The sequence below is a fragment of the Octopus sinensis genome, linkage group LG21 (assembly GCF_006345805.1).
Source record: "Octopus sinensis linkage group LG21, ASM634580v1, whole genome shotgun sequence".
Taxonomy (NCBI): domain Eukaryota; kingdom Metazoa; phylum Mollusca; class Cephalopoda; order Octopoda; family Octopodidae; genus Octopus; species Octopus sinensis.
The window spans coordinates 19499783-19522246 of NC_043017.1; the positions used below are offsets into that span (position 1 = coordinate 19499783).

Genomic DNA, 22464 nt, shown 5'->3' on the forward strand with positions numbered 1-22464 from the left:
ATATTATATAGACAAGGGAGTTAGAAAGAGATGGATGGATGGATGTTTTTAGAGAAGTAATTAAAGAAGAAATTCCACTGTAAAAAGGTTAAGTGACAATCTAGAGAGATTTGATTCTGTTTAAAAAAAAAATAATGAAATGAAATGAAACGAAAGCAACTATCAGAGTTCCTCAGTTACTCGATGAAAAGTATAATGGCATAACAGACACAACAAATAATAATAATAATAATAAAATAATAATAATAATAAAGATAATGCTGCTGATGGATTAAGTTATCAACTGTCTCTTCTGTTTCCTAAAAAAGATTCCATTTCCATTTTTTTAAAAATCAGATACCCTTCATCATAAGTTACAGGGATTCTGTAAAATGAACGAGGTCTGGGGAAAATAAAAGGGTCTATTGTTTCTAGATAAATTGGGTTCCCATTTAGACTGATAAAAGAACTGTTGGAACATTGGATAGGATGCCTTGTGCAGTTTGTTTGGGATCTTCATGCTCTGAGTTCAAACCTCACTGTGGTCTACATGAGAGGTAAGCTTATTTTGTCACCACTGTTTAACACCACCACATGATCCTTGGGTACCTTTTTAAGGGTCCACTTTGTTCTCACTCAGTTTAACACCACCATCTGGTTCTTGAGTTCCATTTAGAGGAGTCTATTTTGTTGTAAGCAGTGAAGCTAGGGCTCTGGTTTGCAGATAACTTTTACCCTCCTTTCCTCTACCCCTGGTCTCCAAGGTCCTAAAAAGGGACACAAGCACCACTCTTCCTTTCTAAGCAGCAACATAATAATATATATATATATATATATATATGTAGTCCACTCTGCTGAGTGGTTGGTGTCAGGAAGGGCACCCAGCTGTTAGAATCCTGCCAAAACAGTCACAGAAATCCGGTGCAGGCTTCTGCCTGGCCAGCTCCTACCAAACCACTCCACCCATGACAGCATAGAAGGTGGGCATTAAACGATGATATATATATATATATATGTGTGTGTGTGTGTGTGTGTGTATACATATGTGTGTGTGTGTGTAGTGACAAGTGCAGACGTGGCCATGTGGTTAAGACTGCTTTCCAACCACATGGTCTTGGGTTCAGTTCCACTGCATGGCACTTGAACAAGTGTCATCTACTTTGGTCCTAGGCTGACCCTGTGAGTGGATTAGTAGAGAGAAACTGAAAGAAGCCTGCTGTATATAGATGTTTGTGTGTGCACTCACCCTTGCTTTGACTGCATGGGATGGCTGTAAATGAGCATCACTGTCACACAAGCAGTGTCATTCATCTTCAATCTTCCATGGAAATATGTAAGACCATGGGGAAATGGAAATGGAAAAAGGTGAAGGTTGGTGGCAGGAAAGGCACCAGACTACAGAAAATTTGCCTCAACAACATCTGTCCAACCCATGCAAGCATGGAAATGTGGGCATTGAAATGATGATGATGATGATGATGACTGGTACTAAAAGCTAAAGAAACATTGGGAGGTGAACTGAAAGATTCTTTGTGATTCAGGGTCCAGAATAACAGGGGACAACGAATTTTTATTCAGCCCACCCACCCAACATTAATGACTGCCACACTCCCACCTAGGGGCCACCCTTCAAATATTGGAAACTTAGTAGCTAAGATGGTAATGGCCCTTGATATCAAAAGTGTTATCTTGAAAGACTGTAAGAATGAGCAGATAGCCAAGCTGGATGAGAATCTGTTAAGAACATAAAGATAAGACCCTAATGGGCTGCAGATTGCAGCGCTTTGAGTCTAAATGAAGTAGAAAGCTGTATCAAGTGTTAACAATAAGAAACTCTTGTTGAAGCATCTGGAGAAAAAAAGAGAGAGGGGGGGTATATGGATTGTAAGAATAACACTACGACAGACTATTGAGGTTGGTTGAGGTGGGTGGTGTAAACTGAAGGGTGGGGTAGGAGAGAGAAAAAAAACCCCTGATATGAAATATGAGTAAGAAGAAACTCTAGGGAAATAGTTTAACAAGAAGGTACAGTGATTTAAGTGTGAAAAAGTACACTAGAAGTCATTGAATTTAAGTGATGCTAATGTAAAAAAAAAAAAAATTAATAAATTTTTAAAAAATCATTAAAACAAAAATAGATGAAAAATAAACAAAAACAAAAAGGCTTTTACCAAGAGTTTGTAATTAATTAAGAAGCCATAACGATGATTAGTAGTCATTAGGAAGATTATGTTTGTTTTACTTGTTAGTTTATTTTAATTTTTTATTTTCTGTTTTGTTTAGAAATATGTCTAAATGAAGATATTATGTCTAAAATAATTTTTTGAAAATGGTTGGTACAAGTCAGAAAACATATATTTTCTATGTTAAGAGTACAAATACACATGTTTATTATTATTATTGTTGTTGTGTTTGTTGTTGTGTTGTAGAAGAGGAAGGAAAAAAAAAAAAAAAATTGTGAAGAAAAAGTAGTGTTGTATATTGCTTTAAACATTATTTGAGAAGAAGAAGAAGAAGAAGAAGAAGAAGAAAGACCACAACAAAAGTGAAATGTGTGTGGGCTAACAGATAAGGACAAATCTATCTTATGGATGAGGGCTTATATATACATATATATATGTGTGTATATATATATATATATATATATATATATATACACACACACACACATATACATATATTCACACACACACACATATATATAAATATGTGTGTGTATATATATATATATTATATATATATATATGTGTGTGTGTGTGTGTGTGTATGTGTGTGTACGTATATATATGTGTGTGTGTGTGATATATATATATATATATATATATATATATATATATATATATACACACACACACATTTATCTATCTCTCTATTCATACATATATATATATATATAAGGAGAGAGAGAGGGGAATGGGAGAGAGATGTGTAGACTAATAAAGTCAAGTATTTTATCTCATGGAGAACAGTGTGTGTGTGTGTATGCGTGTGTGTGTGTGTGTGTGCGTGTGATGGTTTATACATACATATGGATGGATGAATGGATAGATAGATAGAGATGTATAGACAAGTACAGATAGATAATTAGATAAATAGAAAGATAAGAGCATAAAATAGATAAAGAAACCTGTGTGGGCTAATAATAACAGATAAAGAATAGTGTGGGGGTCAATAAATAGAAATGAGTGAGGGCTAATATAGAGGGAGATAGACATGTGTGGGGTGATAATAGAGAAGGAAGTCGGAGAGGGGAAAGGCCTAATAAATAGATAGAGAAGTGTGTGCAAGAGGCTAATAGAAGGGTTTTAGGCAGGCAAGTGAGTATATGTATGTGGAAAGAGGGGGCTTATAGTTATGTATATTTCTTTACTACCCACAAGGGGACACAGAGGGGACAAACAAGGACAGGCAAACGGATTAAGCCGATTACATCGACCCCAGTACGTAACTGGTACTTAATTTATCGACCCTGAAAGGATGAAAGGCAAAGGCGTCCTCAGTGGAATTTGCCTTTCATCCTTTCGGAGTCGATAAATTAAGTAGCAGTTACGAACTGGGGTCGATGTAATCGACTGAATCCATTTGTCTGTCCTTGTTAGTCCCCTTTGTGTTTAGCCCCTTGTGGGTAGTAAAGAAATATATATAACTATAAGCCCCCTCCTTTCCACATACACATACTTACTCAGAACATAATGGCAGACGAAATAGGGCTATGCATTTCGCCCGGTGTGCTAAAATTTCTTATTTCTTTATTGCCCACAAGGGGCTAAATATAGAGGGGACAAACAAGGACAGACAAAATACGGCTACGCATTTCGCCCGGTGTGCTAACGTTTCTTATTTCTTTATTGCCTACAAGGGGCTAAATATAGAGGGGACAAACAAGGACAGACAAACGGATTAAGTCGATTACATTGACCACAGTGCGTAACTGCTACTTAATTTATTGATCCAGAAAGGCTGATAGGCAAAGTCGACCTCGGCGGAATTTGAACTCAGAACGTTACGGCAGAGAAAATATGGCTATGCATTTCGCCCGGTGTGCTAACGTTTCTCCCAGCTCGCCGCCTTATAGTTATATAGTTAAGCTGATGAGGGACAGAGGAAATACATGTTGGATATTAATGGAAATTTTTTTTTTTCGTGTGGGTGTTAATATGTAGAGGGAAGGGGTGGAGTGTGCTAATAGAAGGGGAGAGAGGGGGAGAAAGAGAGAAGAGTGTGTGGGGGGACTAGCAGAAATGTATGTGTGTGGGGGGAGGGGGGCTTAACAGATAGAGAAAAGTCTGGAAATGCAGGGAAGTGTGTGTGTGTGTGTAGAAGTGTAATAGATATGTAGAAAAGTATGGGGGAGGGGTAAATAGAGAGAAGTGTGTGTGTGTGTGTGTTTGGAGGTTATATAAAATTGCTAGAGAAGTATGTGGAGTTTCTGAAGAGATTGTGAATAACGAAGACAGGACTTTGACTAACAATCAACTGATTGCTTAACGAGCACATTAAAGAAATGATTGATTAGCTAGTTGGTTAGATATTAAACCGATTGACTGGGATTAAAGAAGTGATAATGAACCCGTGTGTGTGTGTGTTATTATTATTGGCGTAATGATCCTCCCAAGATACAAGATATCTGGAGTTAAACAGAGAGAAACAAGTTTATGGATTGGTAGACAGATAAATGTATAGACAGACATAGATGGTGAGATAGATGGACAATTATATTGTATATATGTATAAGAAGGATATATATATATATATAAATATACATACAGACACACACACAGAAATACTTTTTTATTCTTTTACTTGTTTTAGTCATTTGACTGCAGCCATGCTGGAGCACTGCATTTGGTTGAACAAATCGACCACAGGACTTATTCTTTATAAGCTTAGTACTTATTCTATCGGCCTCTTTTGCAAACCACTAACTTACAGGGATGTAAACACACCAACGTTGGTTGTCAAGCTATGGTGGGAGGACAAACACAAACACAATACACACACACACATTATATATATGATGGGCTTCTTTCAGTTTCTGTCTACCAAATCCACTCAAGGCTTTGGTTGGTCTGAGGCTACAGTAGAAGACACTTGTCCAAGGTGCCACACAGTGGGAATGAACCTGGAACCATGTGGTTGGGAAGCAAGGCTCTTACCACACAGCCACTCCTGCACCTATGTAGATAGATTGATAAATGTGTGTGTACAGGAGGGGTGGGATTAACAGATAGGGAAGTGTTGGAGGTGGTGGGGGAGACACATGAAATGCTAAAAACAATAGATTAAAACATTTTGTAACCAAATAACAAGCAATCAAGAATGAAAGGAAAGATGGTTGATATATAAGTATGAGAGTTAATTTAATCTGTTAATTTAATCTTTTAAAGACTGAAGTAACAACAACAACAACAACAATGATGATGTCAAAAATAATCTCAATCAATCACATCATTAGAAAAAAAACAGCTTTAAAGATGTCCAAATGACCTGGTTAATTATACAATTGTGATTAACGAATTTGATTGCAATTTGCACTTACTTTTTTACTTGTTTCAGTCAATTGACTGTGGCCATGCTGGAGCACCGCCGTTAGTCGAGCAAATCGACCCCGGGACTTATTCTTTGTAAGCCCAGTACTTATTCTATCCGTCTCTTTTGCCGAACCGCTAAGCGACGGAGACGTAAACACACCAGCATCGGTTGTCAAGCAATGTTGGGGCAACAAACACAGACACACAAACAAATACACACACACACACACACATATATATATATATATATATGTATATATATATATATATATATATACGACAGGCTTCTTTCAGTTTCCGTCTGCCAAATCCACTCACAAGGCATTGGTTGGCCCGGGGCTATAGCAGAAGACACTTGCCCAAGATGCCACGCAGTGGGACTGAACCCGGAACCATGTGGTTGGTAAGCAAGCTACTTACCACACAGCCACTCCTGCGCCTATTTGTCATTATTTAATAAATAATTCATTTTTTTATCTCTTGCTTGTTTCAGTCATTAGACTGTGGTCATGCTGGGATAAATTAAGTACCAGTTGCATACTGGGGTCGATCTAATTAACTGGCCCCCTCCCCAAAAATTTCAGGCCTTGTACTTAGAGTAGAAAAGTATATATACATACATATATACACAATATGTACACATGCTTAAGAATAAATCAGCCGAAATTGCGAGGATGATCCAGTTCTTGACTGAAGATTGAAGGCTTCGAATGTCCCATCTGTGTTTTTTGTATCGTCTCCTAAATGTTTTGCGTTCTTGTCCCAGTTTGTATTTTTTTACACATATATATATATACATATACGTATATACAAATGTGTGTGTGTACATATATACACACACACACACACACACACACATGTAGATATTTACATTTTCCAGATTGGACTGACTGAGAGATGAGTGCCAAAGAACTAGATACAGAAGATAATAGCCTCCTCATCTACGATGTGGATGACATTTAGAAAAGAGAAAGAAAGAGAAAAGGAAAAAGTCTAAAAAGAATAATAATGATAATAATAATAATAATAATAATAACAAATGGAAACATGAAAAGCTATTGGGACAATCTATAAGTTACATTTACAGGACATCAATAAAGCTTGTTGAATGATTGATTGAGGAAGTGATTGATTATTCATGCAAAATTTAGACATGCATGCATATTTTTTTTTTGTTTTAGTCGGAGAATAAAAACAACATTAAGAAGAAGAAGAAAAAAATAAAACACTGAGACATTTGTTGCAGTAGCACACTTATAGATCAAAGAAGCAAATAAAAGCATTAAGTGATCAATACAGATGTAAATATATATATATATATATATATAGAGAGAGAGAGAGAGAGGCAGAATGAAATGTGAGACAATGGTTATCAGTTGGAAAAAAAAAGAAAGAAAAAACATCAACAAGAACAACACAGACAGTAAGAATTATTATCACAATATTCCACAAAATGAAAGTAGAAAGAGAAAGAAGAGAAAGTGAGAGAGAGAGAGAATGTGTGAGTGAGTGAGTGAGTGAGAGAGTGAAAAAGAGAAGATAAAGAGATTTGACAAGCGAGAAATGAAGCATTTTTTTTTGATTACGGTACCATTGGGAGGTGATGTGGCCACTGAAAGTATAGCGAAAGAGAAATTAGTTTAACATCACAAAAAAAAAAGAGAAGAAAAAAATGTAAAAAAAAAAGGGGGAAAAATGTCAATAAAGACAAAAATATAACAACAACAACAAACAAAAATCATCAACAAAGAAAATAATTTGAAGCTTCAAGGGTTGCGGGATTGGGAGCAACAATAGGCAAGGTAGAGGGTTCTTTGGGTGGAGGGTGGGGTTAGGGTTTAAACTTCATCTGAGCTAATTATTGTCACCAGGTTTCGGTCTCTTACGTTCCTCATCAGAGACAAGTTGTAATTGTTTGCCAAGAACAATATTACATCTGCATTTGTGTCTAGACCCAAAGCAAGTCTGTTCATGTATTTTTATCACATACACACATATACGTAGAGTGGAAAATGGTTATTATAATCATGTTATTGTTATCAGCTGGCTATTGCTATTTAAAAGGCTCCATTCCAAAGCGATCATAATAAACAGCTTCTACTACATAAATACAGACATACATATATATGCATGCCTCTCTCCCTATATATGCGTGTGTGTGCATATATGTATATATTCACATGCACCCATGTGTTGTTCACAGGTGTAATCTATCAATGTTTCATTACTGCTAATGCTCCCAAACAACTCGTTATTCCATACCACCACTACAGAAAAAAAAACCCAAAAAAAACTCGTCCCTCCCCCAACTCCTTCATGCTTCAATTGCCAATTAGTAGAAATAATTAAAAGTAAACAATAAAACAACAGCATGAACAACTAACGACATTTTTTGCAGTGGAAAAGAACCCCAAATATAATAATAATAATAATAATAATAATAATAATATATGATTTTGGTACAAGGCCAGGAATTTTGAGACAGGGGTAAGTCGATTACAACGACCCCACTGATCAACTGGTACTCTGCCAAAATTAGAAAAGAAATAATTATTATCGTTAAGATTTTTTTAATGGCAAAAAAAAAAAAAAAAAAAAAATGCAGCATTTATTCTCACTCTTTACTTTCTGGATTGAAACCCTTTAAAGGTCAACTTTGCCTCTCATTCATTCGGGGTCAATAAAATTAAATTTTAGTCGAGTACTGGGGTCAATGATATCAAGACAACCACCTCACTAGCCTTGGATCTAAATCAGAAACTAATATTATTATCTAAAGGGCAGTGAGCTGGCAGAAATGCGTAGCTGTATTTCACCTGTCGTTACGTTGTGATTTCAAATTCCGCCGAAGTCGACTTTGCCTTTCATCCTTTCGGGGTCGATAAATTAAGTACCAGTTACGCACTGGGGTTGATGTAATCGACTTAATACCTATGTCTGTCCTTGTTTGTCCCCTCTGTGTTTAGCCTCTTGTGGGTAATAAAGAAATAGGTATTTCGTTTGTTGCTATGTTCTGAGTGCAAATTCCACCGAGGCCGACTTAGCCTTTCATCCTTTCAGGGTTGATTAAATAAGTACCAGTTATACGCTGGGCTCAATATAATCGACTTAAACCGTTTGTCTGCCCTTGTTTGTCCCCTCTGTGTGTAGCCCCTTGTGGGCAGTAAAGAAATAAGAGATAAGAAACTAATATTATTATCGTTATTATTATTATTGAGAGAGCAGCACATCCCATCGTGTGCTGCTGGGGTAAGATACTCATCACGACTACCCGGCTGATAAGGGTACGACAGGCACATGCAGCACAACCATATGTGCATCATATTGCAGGTGTCTTGATCAAAAGGTCCCAAAGTGTTTAAGGTTAACAAATGAAACATCCATGTTTCGAAGGGTGAATTATTCAAACCCCAAAGAATTCCTCTTGACACATGTCTATGATGCTCCCCAACTACTTCTGCTCATGATCAGAGATGCGTATATCATAAGCCACTAAAGGACATGCTCAACTGGTTAAGGTCAAGCAACAGACAAGCAGATCCATGGTATTGAGCAGAATATTTGCCATAGGCCATCTTTTTATACCAAGACAAAACAATGTAACAAATTATTTCCATGGAAATCCACCTTTTGGGGTCAATAAAGCATGTACCAGTTGAATACTGGGGTTGATGTAATCGGCTATTCTCTTCCCCTAACATTGTTGGCTGTGAGCCAAATTTTTAACTCATTATCATCATCATCATCATTATTATTATTATTATTATTATATTGATTGACGCTATGTAATCCACTTTGGTTTATTGGTTTGACAAAGTTATTTCACATCAGAGATTTATTAATGATTTTAGTAAAACGAAAAATGGTACAGGTCAGAAATGGAATACAAAACAAGAAACATTAGTAGACAGAAAGGAAAAGAAAAAAATCGGTTAATAATGGAGTTTTATCTAATAAAAAAACCTGAAATGCCAAGTCATTTAATTAGAAACTTAAACAAAATTTTATAGCTTAATTTTTTTTTCTACTACTACTACTACTAGTACTACTTGTTAACAAAAGAATTATTATATAAGATGTAATTGCTATTTTAATAGATTAGATATGTGTGTGTGTATGCATGTGTAAGTGTATGTATATATAAATATATACACACACAATCACACTGATATATATACATGTATGAATAAATGTGTGTGTGTGTGTGTGTGGTGGATAGCCTTTGATTTTTTTCTATCCAAATATTTTTAACCCAATATTTACATGCTAGTATTTATAGCTTTGTCTACTTCAAGATCCAATGTTCCAAAAAAGAATTATTATCTATTATATATGTATGTGTGTGTGTGCATATACATGTATATATATATGTTGTATATATATATATATATATAGATACATACACACACATATGTATATACATATATATATATATATATAGCTCTCATCTGCTGCAGACAACAGATGAGAGTTCTGCAACATCTTGAACAACCCGGGTAGATGACTTGTTTATAATGGCCAAATGTTTTTGTTTACATTCACTCTTTCTCTCCATCAAATCGACATTGCTTGTACAGGTGCACTCACACGAACACACACACACACACACCACACACACACATTAAGGTTAGGTTAACAATTTAAAAAAAAAAAAAACAGATTTAAAAATAATTTGGAACGAAAGGAGTATGTGGCGGGGGCGAGAAGGGAAAAGGAAGTTGCGTCAGAATTTGAGGATCTTTAAAATTTCCTTTTAAATGCATAAACTAAACAAGAGCCAAACTTTTTACTATGGTGTGTTTATGTTTTCTAGCGAAAGAGTTTATATGGTGAACGAAATAAAAAAACGACTGAAGACAGATGCTTTCCTTTGTGGCTAAACCTTCATTGATTATTTTTTAAGCTCTACTTAAAACGAAAAGGGAGGATCGAGAGGGAGGTGCTGCACTCCCCACAGAAAATTTGTTGAAGGTAGGTGAATGTGGCAAGGTTCGCTCGAGTGACTTAGCATGCCAGACAAAATGCTTAATGACATATCTTCTGTCTTTATGATCTGAGTTCAAATTCCTCTGAGGTCAACCTTGCCTTCCAATCGCAGGGGGCAGGGAGCAGTAAAAGAAGTACCACATTATTTACATTTGACGGATATTTGTCCTCATCTTGTTTGTTGCCAACACAATGCTTCAGCTGATATACCCCCCAGCCTTCATCAGGTGTCTTGGGGAAATTTCGAACCTGGGTTCTCATTCATAAGGTACTTTTTGTTGTTGTTATTATTATTATTATTCAAATCACTGCTTGGAATTGAACTCGGAATCTTGGGGTTAGTAGTCCGCGCTCTTAACCACTACGCCATATGCCCGATTCCAAGCAGTGACCTGAATAATAATGATAATAATAATAACAATAACATTGAAAAAATACTTTAGGAATGAGAACCCAGGTTCGAAAATTCCCCCCAGACACCTGATGAAGGTAGAGGGTATATCAGCCGAAACATAATTCCTCATCTTTTAAATATAGAACTGTAAAATAAGTACCAGTTAAGCATCAGGGTTGATATAATCAACCAGGCCCCTTCCCCCCAAATTTCAGGCCTTGTGCCCATAGTTGAAGGAATTATTATTAATTTATTGTCATCAAGGCTGGGTAAGGTGTTTAACTGCATTTTGGCTGTCTGCACGTTCTTAGTTCAAATTCTGCCATGGTTGACTTTGCTTTTCCTCCTTCCAGGGTCAATAAACTGAGTACCAGTTGAATATTGGGATCAAAGTAATCTATTAGTTTCCTTCTCTTCCAAGGTTTCAAGCCTACATTGTGCCAATGTTAGAAAGGATTTCGGCTGTCACTATTTTCTGAGTTCAAATTCCAGTGAGGTCGACTTTGACTTTCATTCTTTCAAGTACTGGGGCCAATGTAATTTACTGTCCCCCTTCCCCAAATTTCAGGCCTTGTACCTTTAATAGAAAGGATTATTATTATTATTATTATTAAGGTGGTGAGCTGGCAGAATCTGGGTGAAATGTTTAGTGGTATTTCGCACGTCGCTATGTTCTGAGTTCAAATTTTACCAAGGTGGACTTTGCCTTTCATCCTTTCGGGATCAATAAATTAAGTACCAATGAAATTCTGGGGTTGATGTAATTGACTAGCCCCCTCCCACAAAACTTAGGGCCTTGTGCCTATAACAGAAAGGATTATTATTATTATTACTATCCAAAATATTTCATTAAAATTTTTTAGCACCTTTCATAATAATAAAATTTTCTTTGTTTTTTGTTATTTTTTTAAATAACACTGCCCCAACTGAAATTATAAACTTTGACCAAATTCTACAATAAAAATGGCCAGAACAATAAAAATGTTACTGTAAAGCGAAATTAATTAATTTATTTAAATTTATGTTAATATCGATTTGTTTTAATTAAATCTATGTCTTTTTTTAAAATTTTATATATTTCATTGGTTTATTTTCGCAAATAGTGAAGAAAATTCAATGGAAATTAATACAAAGTGCGGCAGAAAAAGCTCCCATATTTTACATGGCCATTGCTGTGGCGCTTTTGAAGTTAAGCAACCGGTAATGGTATCTTCGTGTAACTAATGTTTTACTATTTCTTTGAAAGTAATGAAAATGGTTTGGCGTTTGTGCATACTCTGTGTTTACTCTTCAAATGTTTATCGAGAATGGTGAATCTAGGAGGGTTTTTTTATTTTGCCACACCACGTAGCGATTGCTTTTTTGTTTCAAATGATTCCAAAGGACGACAGCAACAACAACAAAAACAATAACAGAAACTTAATCAATGTTTGTTAGACATCGTTCTTTTAGTCAGCACAGCTGTGCTTGTAACTATGTTTGCTTTAAATGTTGTCAGCTAGCCTAATTTACATAAATGTGTGTGTGTGCGTGTGTGTGTGTTTAATTCGTTTTCACTATACGAGTGTTTATTTACCTCACTGTTTCTCTTACTGCTATTTATTTATATTTGTTTAAAAGAAAATACGTGAATCTGAAAATTTAGAATACATTTCAAATACCAACACAAGAAATAAAAAAACATTTTATAAAATCCAATCACCACACATGCACAATATATATATATATATCTTATATACACACATCAATCTATCTATCCATCTAATTGTGTATATATATATATATATATATATCAAAATATATATATATATATTTATATATATATATAGTTAGATGGATACAAACATACATAGATACAAAGATATGGATTTTTACAATGAAAGTTTGACATTCGCATCAAAGTTTTGAGATACCCATTTAATGGCTGCTGGCAAGCTGTAACTTCAAAGTCAATGTCAACCTTTCCCATGTAAAAGCATAATAAATATGACACTTAACTAAAAAGTATTGAGTGATCCTTCAGTTTAATGTTAAACTGCTTTGTATGTAACATCACATGGAACAAACATTAATATATATTAACTGATGAAGGTCTTACATAAGGCAATATATTTCCTATTATATATTACATAAAAGACCTGAAAGGTACATATTAAATACTTTTAAAATATCATTATTTGGTTTGATTTCATTATTACAAATATATATATATATATATGTAGACACATGTTATACATACACATACAGACACACATACATATAGCCAAGAGCATATTTTATGTTTACTCTCTTACTTATTTCAGCCACTGGACTATGGCCATGCTGGGGCATTGCCTCGACTATTTAATTAAATCAATCCTGGGACATATTTTAAGTTTGCTACTTATTATACTGCCAAACCACTAAGTTGCAGGGACATGAGCAAAACAAAACCCACTGGCTCGCTAGGGACGATAGTAAAAAACACTCAAGGTACCACACAATGGGACTGATCCGAAACTACGTGGTTGCAAGGTGAGCTTCTTAAACACATAGCCACCTGTCAGTTGTATGGGATAATAATTGGGCAACAATGTACCCTACTTTTGCTAAATGTTTTAGATGCCTATGTAGCTGCTAGCAGGCATGGACATCTCAATTCACCTGTCCTTGATTCAGCAGAAAATTGAGGCTATTGATAGTTAGGGGAGGAGACAGGACACTACCAATACATGGTTATTACTGATTTTCAGCTGATAGAAGTAATAACCTGACCCTGGAGGGGGACCCACAATCTGATGATCAAGAACCCAACTGCCCAAACCAGAACGCCACGTGCCTAGTGTGTGTACGTATAATATATATATATATATATATATATAAATAAAGTATATATATATATAAGTATATATATATATATAAAATGTATGCACATACAAATATATATATATATACACACACACATGTATTTATGTGTGTGTATGTGTGTATATATACATATATATATATATATATATATATATATATATATATATATATATATACACACACACATGAATAGATGTAGATATTTTATGCACCCTCACACGTGTGTTCACCTGTACAGAAATTCAGGTAATAAAAACAAAAGCAACCAAACTCTCTTGCTTTCCTAAAATGTTTTCCACATAAAATATAAAAAGAAAAGGAAAACAACAAAAACCAAAATCAAATCAAATCAAAACTTTTAACGAAGAAATAACAAAATTAACACAAAAAAAAATTTCTAATGATAAAAAATAACAACAAACAATGATTTAACGACAACACACAAACACAGACATATATTAACTTAATGAGAATTTTGGTGAAAAACTTTAAAGTTTGAGAGAAATGGTGAGGTTGTTTGTGTATTTTATGTTTTATTTGATCATACATACTTACTGGCACCTTCGCCAAGTGTCTGCTACTATAGCCAATGATTTGTGAATGAAAGCTGAAAGAAGCCTGTTGTATATGTGTGTGTGTGTATGGCCAAGTGGATAGGGTGTTGAACTAATGAGCTTAAGATTGTGGTTTCAATTGCTGGATTGGGTGATGCATTATATTCTTGAGCAAAACACTTCATTTCATGTTGCTCCAGTCCACTCAGATGGCATAAAAATGAGTAACGCTGCAACAGACTGGCTTTCAGTTCAGAGGGTGTGTATATATATATATATATATATATATATATATATATATGCCATGGAAACCAGGAAACCAGCCCTTATGAGTCAATAGGGCTTGAGAAGGATGCTCAATCTTTTGATTTATATATGTGGATGTGTGTGTGGATGTGCATCCTTGACTTGACAGCATATTATTGTTGTAAATGACTATCACTGTCATACAAGCAGTGCCCGTTATTTCTGATCTTCCATAGAAACATATCTGGCCATGGAGAAACATGAGGGTTGGTGATAGGAAGGACATCTGGTTATAGAAAAATCTTATCCTCTGACCCATGCAGGCACGGAAAAGTGAATGTTGAAACGAAGATGATGATGATGATGATGAATCTAGCCAACAAACCTAACAATTGTTAATTAACTGTCTGCCTTCACAGAAGAAGATTATTATAAACGAGCAGGTTGCTAATTTGTCTGAAAAATTAGGTTTCATTCATTCCTTCACTGTTCAGTGGTCAGCAGTGGAAAAATGGCATCGGAAACAACAAAAGCCAATAATCACTACGACAGATAAATCAGCATTTTCTTCACCAAGTTTTTTAACTCCTCCATCAGACGACTACACACTGTTTTGCAGATAAATGGAAAAAAGTTCTTTGCAATTTTTACCAAAGAAATGTCAGTGGTGGCAGTGGAATCATCATCATCATCATCATCATCATTTTCATGTTCACTTTTACATGCTTGAATGAGTCGATGGAATTCGTTCAGGCAGATTGTTTTATGGCCATGTGCCCTTCCTGTTGCCAGCTCTCACCTGGTTCCAGCTGTTGTGTGATGTCAAGTCAAGTAGACACATACACCAATACACAAATATACTTATACACACATATATATATATTCTTTTATTTGTTTCAGTCATTTCACTACGGCCATGCTGGGGTATTGTCTGTTTAGTCGAAGAAGTTGACCCCCAGGACTTATTCTTTGTAAGCTTAGTACTTATTCTATCAGTCTCTTTCGCTAAATCGCTAAGTTATAGGAATGTAAACACACCAACATCAGTTTTCAAGTGATGCTGGGAGGGACAAACATTAACACACACACACACATATATATATATATATATATATACGATGGGCTCCTTTCAGTTTTCATCTACCAAATCCACTCACAAGGGTTTGGTTGGCCCGAGGCTATAGTAGAAGACACTTGCCTAAGGTGCCATGCAATGGGACTGAACCTGGAACAATGTGGTTGGGAAGCAAGCTACTGATCACACAGCCACTCCTACACCTATATATATATATGTGTGTGTATAAAAACACTCACACACATATATTTATGTATATGTATATACACGAACATATATAATATGGGCTTCTTTCAGTTTTCTTCGATCAAATCTACTTACAAGGCTTTGGTCAGTTTGGGGCTATAGTAGAAGACACTTGCTCAAGGTGTGCCATGCAGTGTGACTGAACCTGGAACTATGTGGTTGAGAAGCAAACTTCTTACCACACAGCCATCTGAAGAAATAACGTATGTGGTGGGGGGAGGGGTGCAGAAGGTCTATTGATAAAAGAAAAAAACTCCCAAACTAGATGTGGATGTTAGACAGGGTGGTGTGCTTGGCCCATTGTCAAAAAAAAAAAGGGACAATATAAATGTGGGTGCAAACAGGAGGGGATGGGGGATAATTGAAAATTCTGGAACTACTTAATTTTTTTTGTAATTTATTTATTCGTTATTATACATATTAAGGTTTTGTTTTTGCTTTCCCCTTGCCTGTTTCTTGATTCTAATAAGACAAATTGATTTTGTAGCACTTCTTTTGACCATCCAGAACTAATTACTGAACAAGTAGCTTTTGCTTTTAAGAAATTGATTGCCAAAGTAAACACATTTATAACTTCCAAATTGGCGACTGAGTAGAGTGAATGTATAAAGTGAGGTGTGTGTGTGCGCGTAGGAGGGGGTAGTTGCATCTAGGCTGTGGGGGTATGCATGTGTGTGTATATTTGTAACAGTTGCATATATGTATGTTTGCGTTTGTGTGGAGTTGTGTCTATACATATGAGATTATGCATGCGTGTCCGTGCATGTTTGCAATAATTGTGTGTGTATGCATGGGGTTGGTTGCATCTAGGCTGTGGGGGTATGCATGTGTGTGTGTATGTTTGTAATAGTTGCATATATGTATGTGTGTGTTTGTGTGCATGTTTGTGTGTGTGGGGAGTTGTGTCTATACATATGAGTGTATGCATGCATGTCCGTGCATGTTTGCAATAATTGTGTGTGTGCGTGTGTGTGTGTGCCTGCATGTTTGTCTGTGTGTGGAGACTTGCCCCCACACTTGTGCGAGCATGAATGTATGTGTGCATATGCTCGCAGTAGTGTGCATGCGAGTGCATCTGTGTCTGTGTAAGAATGCATGTGGGGAGGGAGGAGGTAGTGCCAAGCAGACGTGGGTGTGTCTGTGAAAATGTGAGAACGTGCAGTATGACCGTGTGTATGTGCATGTCCACGTGTATGCAAGTGTGTGTGTGTGTGTTTGTGTGTGTCTATGTGACTGTGTGTCAGTATGCGTGTGTCTGTGAACTTTTTTGTGTGTATAAATGTGTGTCTATTCTTATATGTAATCTCAGTTATTGGACTGCGGCCATGATGGAGCATCTACATGAAAAGGTATAAACACATGCCCAGCAAAAGTGTTTTCCAAGTTTCCCAGTATAAAACCTGTCGTTATTCTCTGAAATTTTCAGGCATAAAATAAGACCCCATTACCATTTGTTCAATTTATATTCGTAGAACATTCATTTCTCTAATTAAATTCTATAATTGCCTCATATATCAGAGCACTTTAAATAATTTGATAAATGATCTCTTGCTCTTAATACAGATACGAGCCTTCCTTAAAGCTATCAGTTCAGTGTCACTCACTTAAATCTAACAGGTCAGTGTCACTCGCTTAAAATTAACAAGTCAGTGTCACTTCCTTAAATCTAATAGGCCAGTGTCACTCTCTTAAATCTAATAGGCCAGTACCACTCTCTTAAAACTAAGAGGTCAGTGTCACTCTTTTAAAACTAACAGTTCACTTTCATTCTCTTATAACTAAGAGATCACAGTCTGTCTAAAAACTCACTAGAGTATGGAATTGTGTTAAAGACAATGTGTCACTTTCTCAAATCTAACCAGTTTCTTACTGCTCTTGTGGGATATTTGGAGACCATTTCACTAAAAACAAAGAAAAAAAAAAGACAACAAAAAGCATGCCAATTACTATCTTCTGACATCACCACTGGATTAGTGACTATGTTTTCAAGGGCAACATTGAATTACTTTTTTAACCATTTCCATACAAACATAACAATGAAACCAACCTTTGCTAACCCTTTTGGCACTAACCTACCTGAGACCACCCTCAGCTCTATGATACAAATGTCATGTTCTAAACATCAGCATAATACTGTCAAAGTTATTCTAATAAATTATTTATTATCTTAAAACTTAATTGGAACCAAGACATTGTATTTCAACAGAAATACTATGACAACAATGTCAAATCTGATCTAGAAAGAAACGCTTATCACAGCTCTATTACCAATTTATATTTACCTGTTATCTCTTTTGATTACAATTTAAAACCACCCCTGGTTCTATGACACAAACTCTGTGCTTTAAAATGATTGAAATTAAAACCCTCTTTGAAATCTAATGTTAATTTATATTCTACCATGGTTGACTTTGCCTTTTGGAGTACCAGTCAAACACCAAGGTCAATGTAATCAATGACCCTTTCCCCAGAAAATGCTGGCCTTATGCCAAAATCTGAAATCAGTTTATGTTCCAAAGTTGTTTTACTAAATTCTTCATCATCATCATATCAAAATCAATGGAAATAAAAGTATCTCAGCAGAAATAGGGTAACAAAAGTTGAGTGGATCCTTTTCTGCCTTTTACAGAATGGCAAACGTTTGGCTCAGACCTTCTGGTTCCCTGCCTGCCATTTATCTAACTCCTTTGATGCCAACCCACCTGAGACTACTTCTGGTTCGATGATACAAATATGTTTTAACCTTTTAGCATTCAGATTTCTCTGTCAAATGTAATGCTCACTTATTCACACTGTTTTGAATTAATCATGTATTATCTTTTAGCTTCAAAATTTTGATGATGTGATTGGATAGTTTTAGAATGAAATTATAGGGAAGATGGCCACATCTGGTCAGTTTGAATGCTAAAAGGTGAAAATGATCTAAATTCCATTAAAATTCCATGTTAAATTTTGTTCCAAACACCAGCTTAATGAGAAAATTAAGTTACTGAATTTTTCATTATTTTCAATTTGGATTTAGTTTAGATTCAGGAACATTGTTATGTTCTTAAATCTAAACTCAAATATCATACAAGAATCTTATTATTAGATGATAAAAGCTATCAAAGTTCCTGAGATATACTTTTGCCCTTATTCTTGCATCTATCCAAGTGCAAAGCAACCCTCACCATATCTGGGGACAGAAATACGCTTCATCCTCTTTAAGAATCTGTAGCAGTGGTCCTCAACGGGGTTCATATGACCCATGGGGTCTGCATAAGATTTTATTGCGAAAATTTATGCACAATAAACTTGTTCTATTGCTACAAAGCACAAAATAATTTTAACAATTTTTAAAACACAGAATGGCTATGAGGGTCCAACTGAGCACATCAAGAATCAAAGGGGTCCATCAACATAAAACAGTTGAGAACCACTGATCTAGAGGGAGACAGCCTCAGAATTTTGACTTTGATGCTTATATTTAACTCACCTATAAATCTTAGAAACTTTCATTATTTTAAAATTGAAATGGTAAATCTGTTAGAAATAGGGTTAAAGTTCACAGGTTGGTCTCTATCTTAAAGATAGAAGGTTAGTACGAATTTATATCTTCATTTTTATGTTTAGTCAGTCAGTGGGAGAGAACTGATGAGATTTGATGTGGTTGATGTTTAGTAACCTCTCTTTTAGCAGAAAGAAACAGATTAGTTATAATGTAAAAAAAAAAAATTAAAATTCATAAATTGAAAATTAAATTAAAAATCAATCAATTAATTAGTTAACGAAAAGAATAAACAACCTACTAGGGGCAAATGCAACGAAACAAGATAAAACAAAGACCAAAAAATAAAACCCAGAAAAATCTGCCGTCTAAAATAAAAAAAGAAAACAACAAACACAAACAAGCAAACAAACAAAAATAAAGGGAAAATAATTATAATAATTAGTTTAATTGAAGGGGATAAGGTGAGACAGGTGGGGAGGGTGGGTTTAATTATCAACTGACCTTCTGCTCTGCACTAGCAGTTAATTGCTGAAGTCTATTTGTCATATTTGACAAACTTTGCTCGAAAGCAGCCACCACATGGGCCTGTAAATATTAAAGAAAGAATATTTATTATTATTATTATTATTACTACTACTACTACTATTACTAGTACAGCTCTACACATGAACTTACTTTTAATTTAAGATAAACATAAACAAAACAGAAAAAATAAAACAACAACAAAAACATTTAATTCGTTAACGATAATTTCAATTAATAACGGACAGGTCTGAAATGATAATGAAAATAAAATTCAGATTAATTAAAAATAGAAGTTGGTTCCTTCCAGTTTCTGTCTCCCAAATCTTCTCACAAGACTTTGGGCAACTAGAGCTATAATAGAAGATACTCAACTAAGGTGCCATGCAGTGGAACTGAACTCAAGACCATGTTGTTGGGAAGCTTCTTCATCATACAGCCAGAATATCTATGTAGAGGATTTCCTGAGGCATAAGATACATTTCAAGAGTTCCCAAAATGGGAAAAGTTAGAGTAGATCTTTCTATAGTCAAAGACATTCCAAAATAAGACTATCATGACTTCTTCCCAGACACACATATCTAGGACTACACTACTCAATGTGTTCTTGCTTCTTATTTTTTTAATTTGTAGGAGAATAGTAAGTGAGAAAAAGGAGATTTGACTGCTATTTCTAGCAGACCACACAGAAAGGTTCCCTTAAAACAGAATTTGAACACAGAATAAGGTAGTAAATAACTGAAGCCTCTACTGCACTCTACAGACCACTTTTGAAATTGAAAAAAGGGGCTGCAGAGGGGACGAAAACAGACAGAAGCTCCCTTTTATTCAGGGGAAAACAACAAAACAAAAAGAAAAAAGTAGGGAATTGAAAGCTGTCAATGCCTGTGTGTGTGTGTGTGTGTGTATGTGTGTATCTGTTGTATGTGTGAGTTGTAAATATATATGTGTGTTTGCATTTGTATGTGTGCCTGTATGTATGTGTACTAGCCTGTGCTTATGTGTGTGTGTGTGTGTGCATGTTGTGGATATATATGTATGTATTTGTGCTTGTGTGTGAGATAGAGTGTTTTTCTGTGTATATGCTGTATGTGTGTGGGCAGGGTTAATCAATGAAGCATTTTATGATAATGACCCCTTCCCCCCCACACACACATGATCCTACCACCATGACCATCTACTTAACTCATCCCCACCCCACTCCTCCTAAATTCTACTGCTGCCAGTAGCCATCCACCCTTCAACTCCCCAAAAAAGGTCAGGTCAGGTCAGGTCACTGAGCTGAAACAACCCAACTGTGATTAAAAACCCATCTGGCTAAAATTCTGCAGCTGACCAAACTGCTGGACATCACAACATAACCACACTTCACATCACCACCACCACCACCACCACCAACTGCTGCTGCTGTTAATAAACCCAGTGAGGGTGAGTAGTGCCAAGTGTGAGGTTTTTTTTATTCTTTTACTTGTTTCAGTAATCTGACCGTGGCCATGCTGGAGCACCACCTTTAGTTGGACAAATTGACCCTAGGACTTATTCTTAGTAAGCCTAGTACTTATTCTTATTCTATCGGTCTTTTTAACCAAACTGCTAAGTTACGGGGATGTAAACACACCAACATTGATTATCAAGCGATGGTAGGGTGACAAACACACACACATATACGACGGGCTTCTTTCAGTTTCCGTCTACCAAATCCACCCACAAAGCTTTGGTCAGCACAAGGTTATAGTAGAAGACACTTGCCTGAGGTGCCATGCAGTGGGACTGAACCCAGAACCGTGTATACAAACAGATGTATACACTTATATATACATACATACATACACATAATACCATCACATGTATGAACACACATACACACACACAAATACATCTTTTGATAGTTATTAACATTTTATAAATAACTAGTTTTAGTTATTCATCTTTATAAACACAGTATCAGATGGCAGAAAGTAGGGCCCTGAATGAATTGCCCTCACCACCACCACCACCAGCACTAGCACTACCATCACCACCACCACCAACAACAACATCATCAGTAACAATACTAGAAGTGAAATAATGAGTCATGTTAAGATGCTGTGTGACCTTTATAGTGAAAATGACAATTAACAGAAGGTCAGCTGCTAATAGGCAGAGTGAAAGGGGGAGTGAGTAGGTGGGTGGAGGCAGAGAGGCTTACCCCCAGCACCCCCTTCTGCCTCCACTTCAGGACACCCACTCATTGTAGGAGAGAACCTTAAACAGATATAAAAAGAAGTTACATCCATCCATATCTGTCTGTCTGTCTACACACAAAAGAACTGACTTCAAATGAATAATCACATGTATTGAGTTCCTTATCTCTAATTTGTAAAGCCAAGTGTGTTTGTGTGTGTGTATATATATGTATACATACATATACAATACACACATGCACATATATACACACATACAAAGACATATACACACACACACACAAACACATATACACACACACATATACACACACACACACACATACACACACAAACACATATACACACACATATATGTATGTATATATATATATATATATATATATATACACACACACACACACATATAGT

The 22464-nt window shown here is 35.7% G+C and overlaps 1 protein-coding gene across 11 annotated transcripts in view; it reads right to left on the reverse strand.

Moving 5' to 3' along the window:
• The window catches only part of LOC115222805 (neuron navigator 2-like), a 510687-nt gene that overhangs the window by 101318 nt on the left and 386905 nt on the right, over positions 1–22464 (reverse strand). For 9 of the 11 annotated variants that reach the window (XM_036511902.1, XM_036511895.1, XM_036511897.1 and 6 more), the window contains 2 exons: positions 19850–19933; positions 7102–7122 (listed from right to left, as the gene is read on the reverse strand). In XM_036511902.1, coding sequence (XP_036367795.1) covers positions 7102–7122; positions 19850–19933 — 105 coding nt within the window. The remainder of the gene's footprint in view (positions 1–7101; positions 7123–19849; positions 19934–22464) is intronic. The other 2 variants (XM_036511901.1, XM_036511899.1) reach the window with 1 other exon arrangement.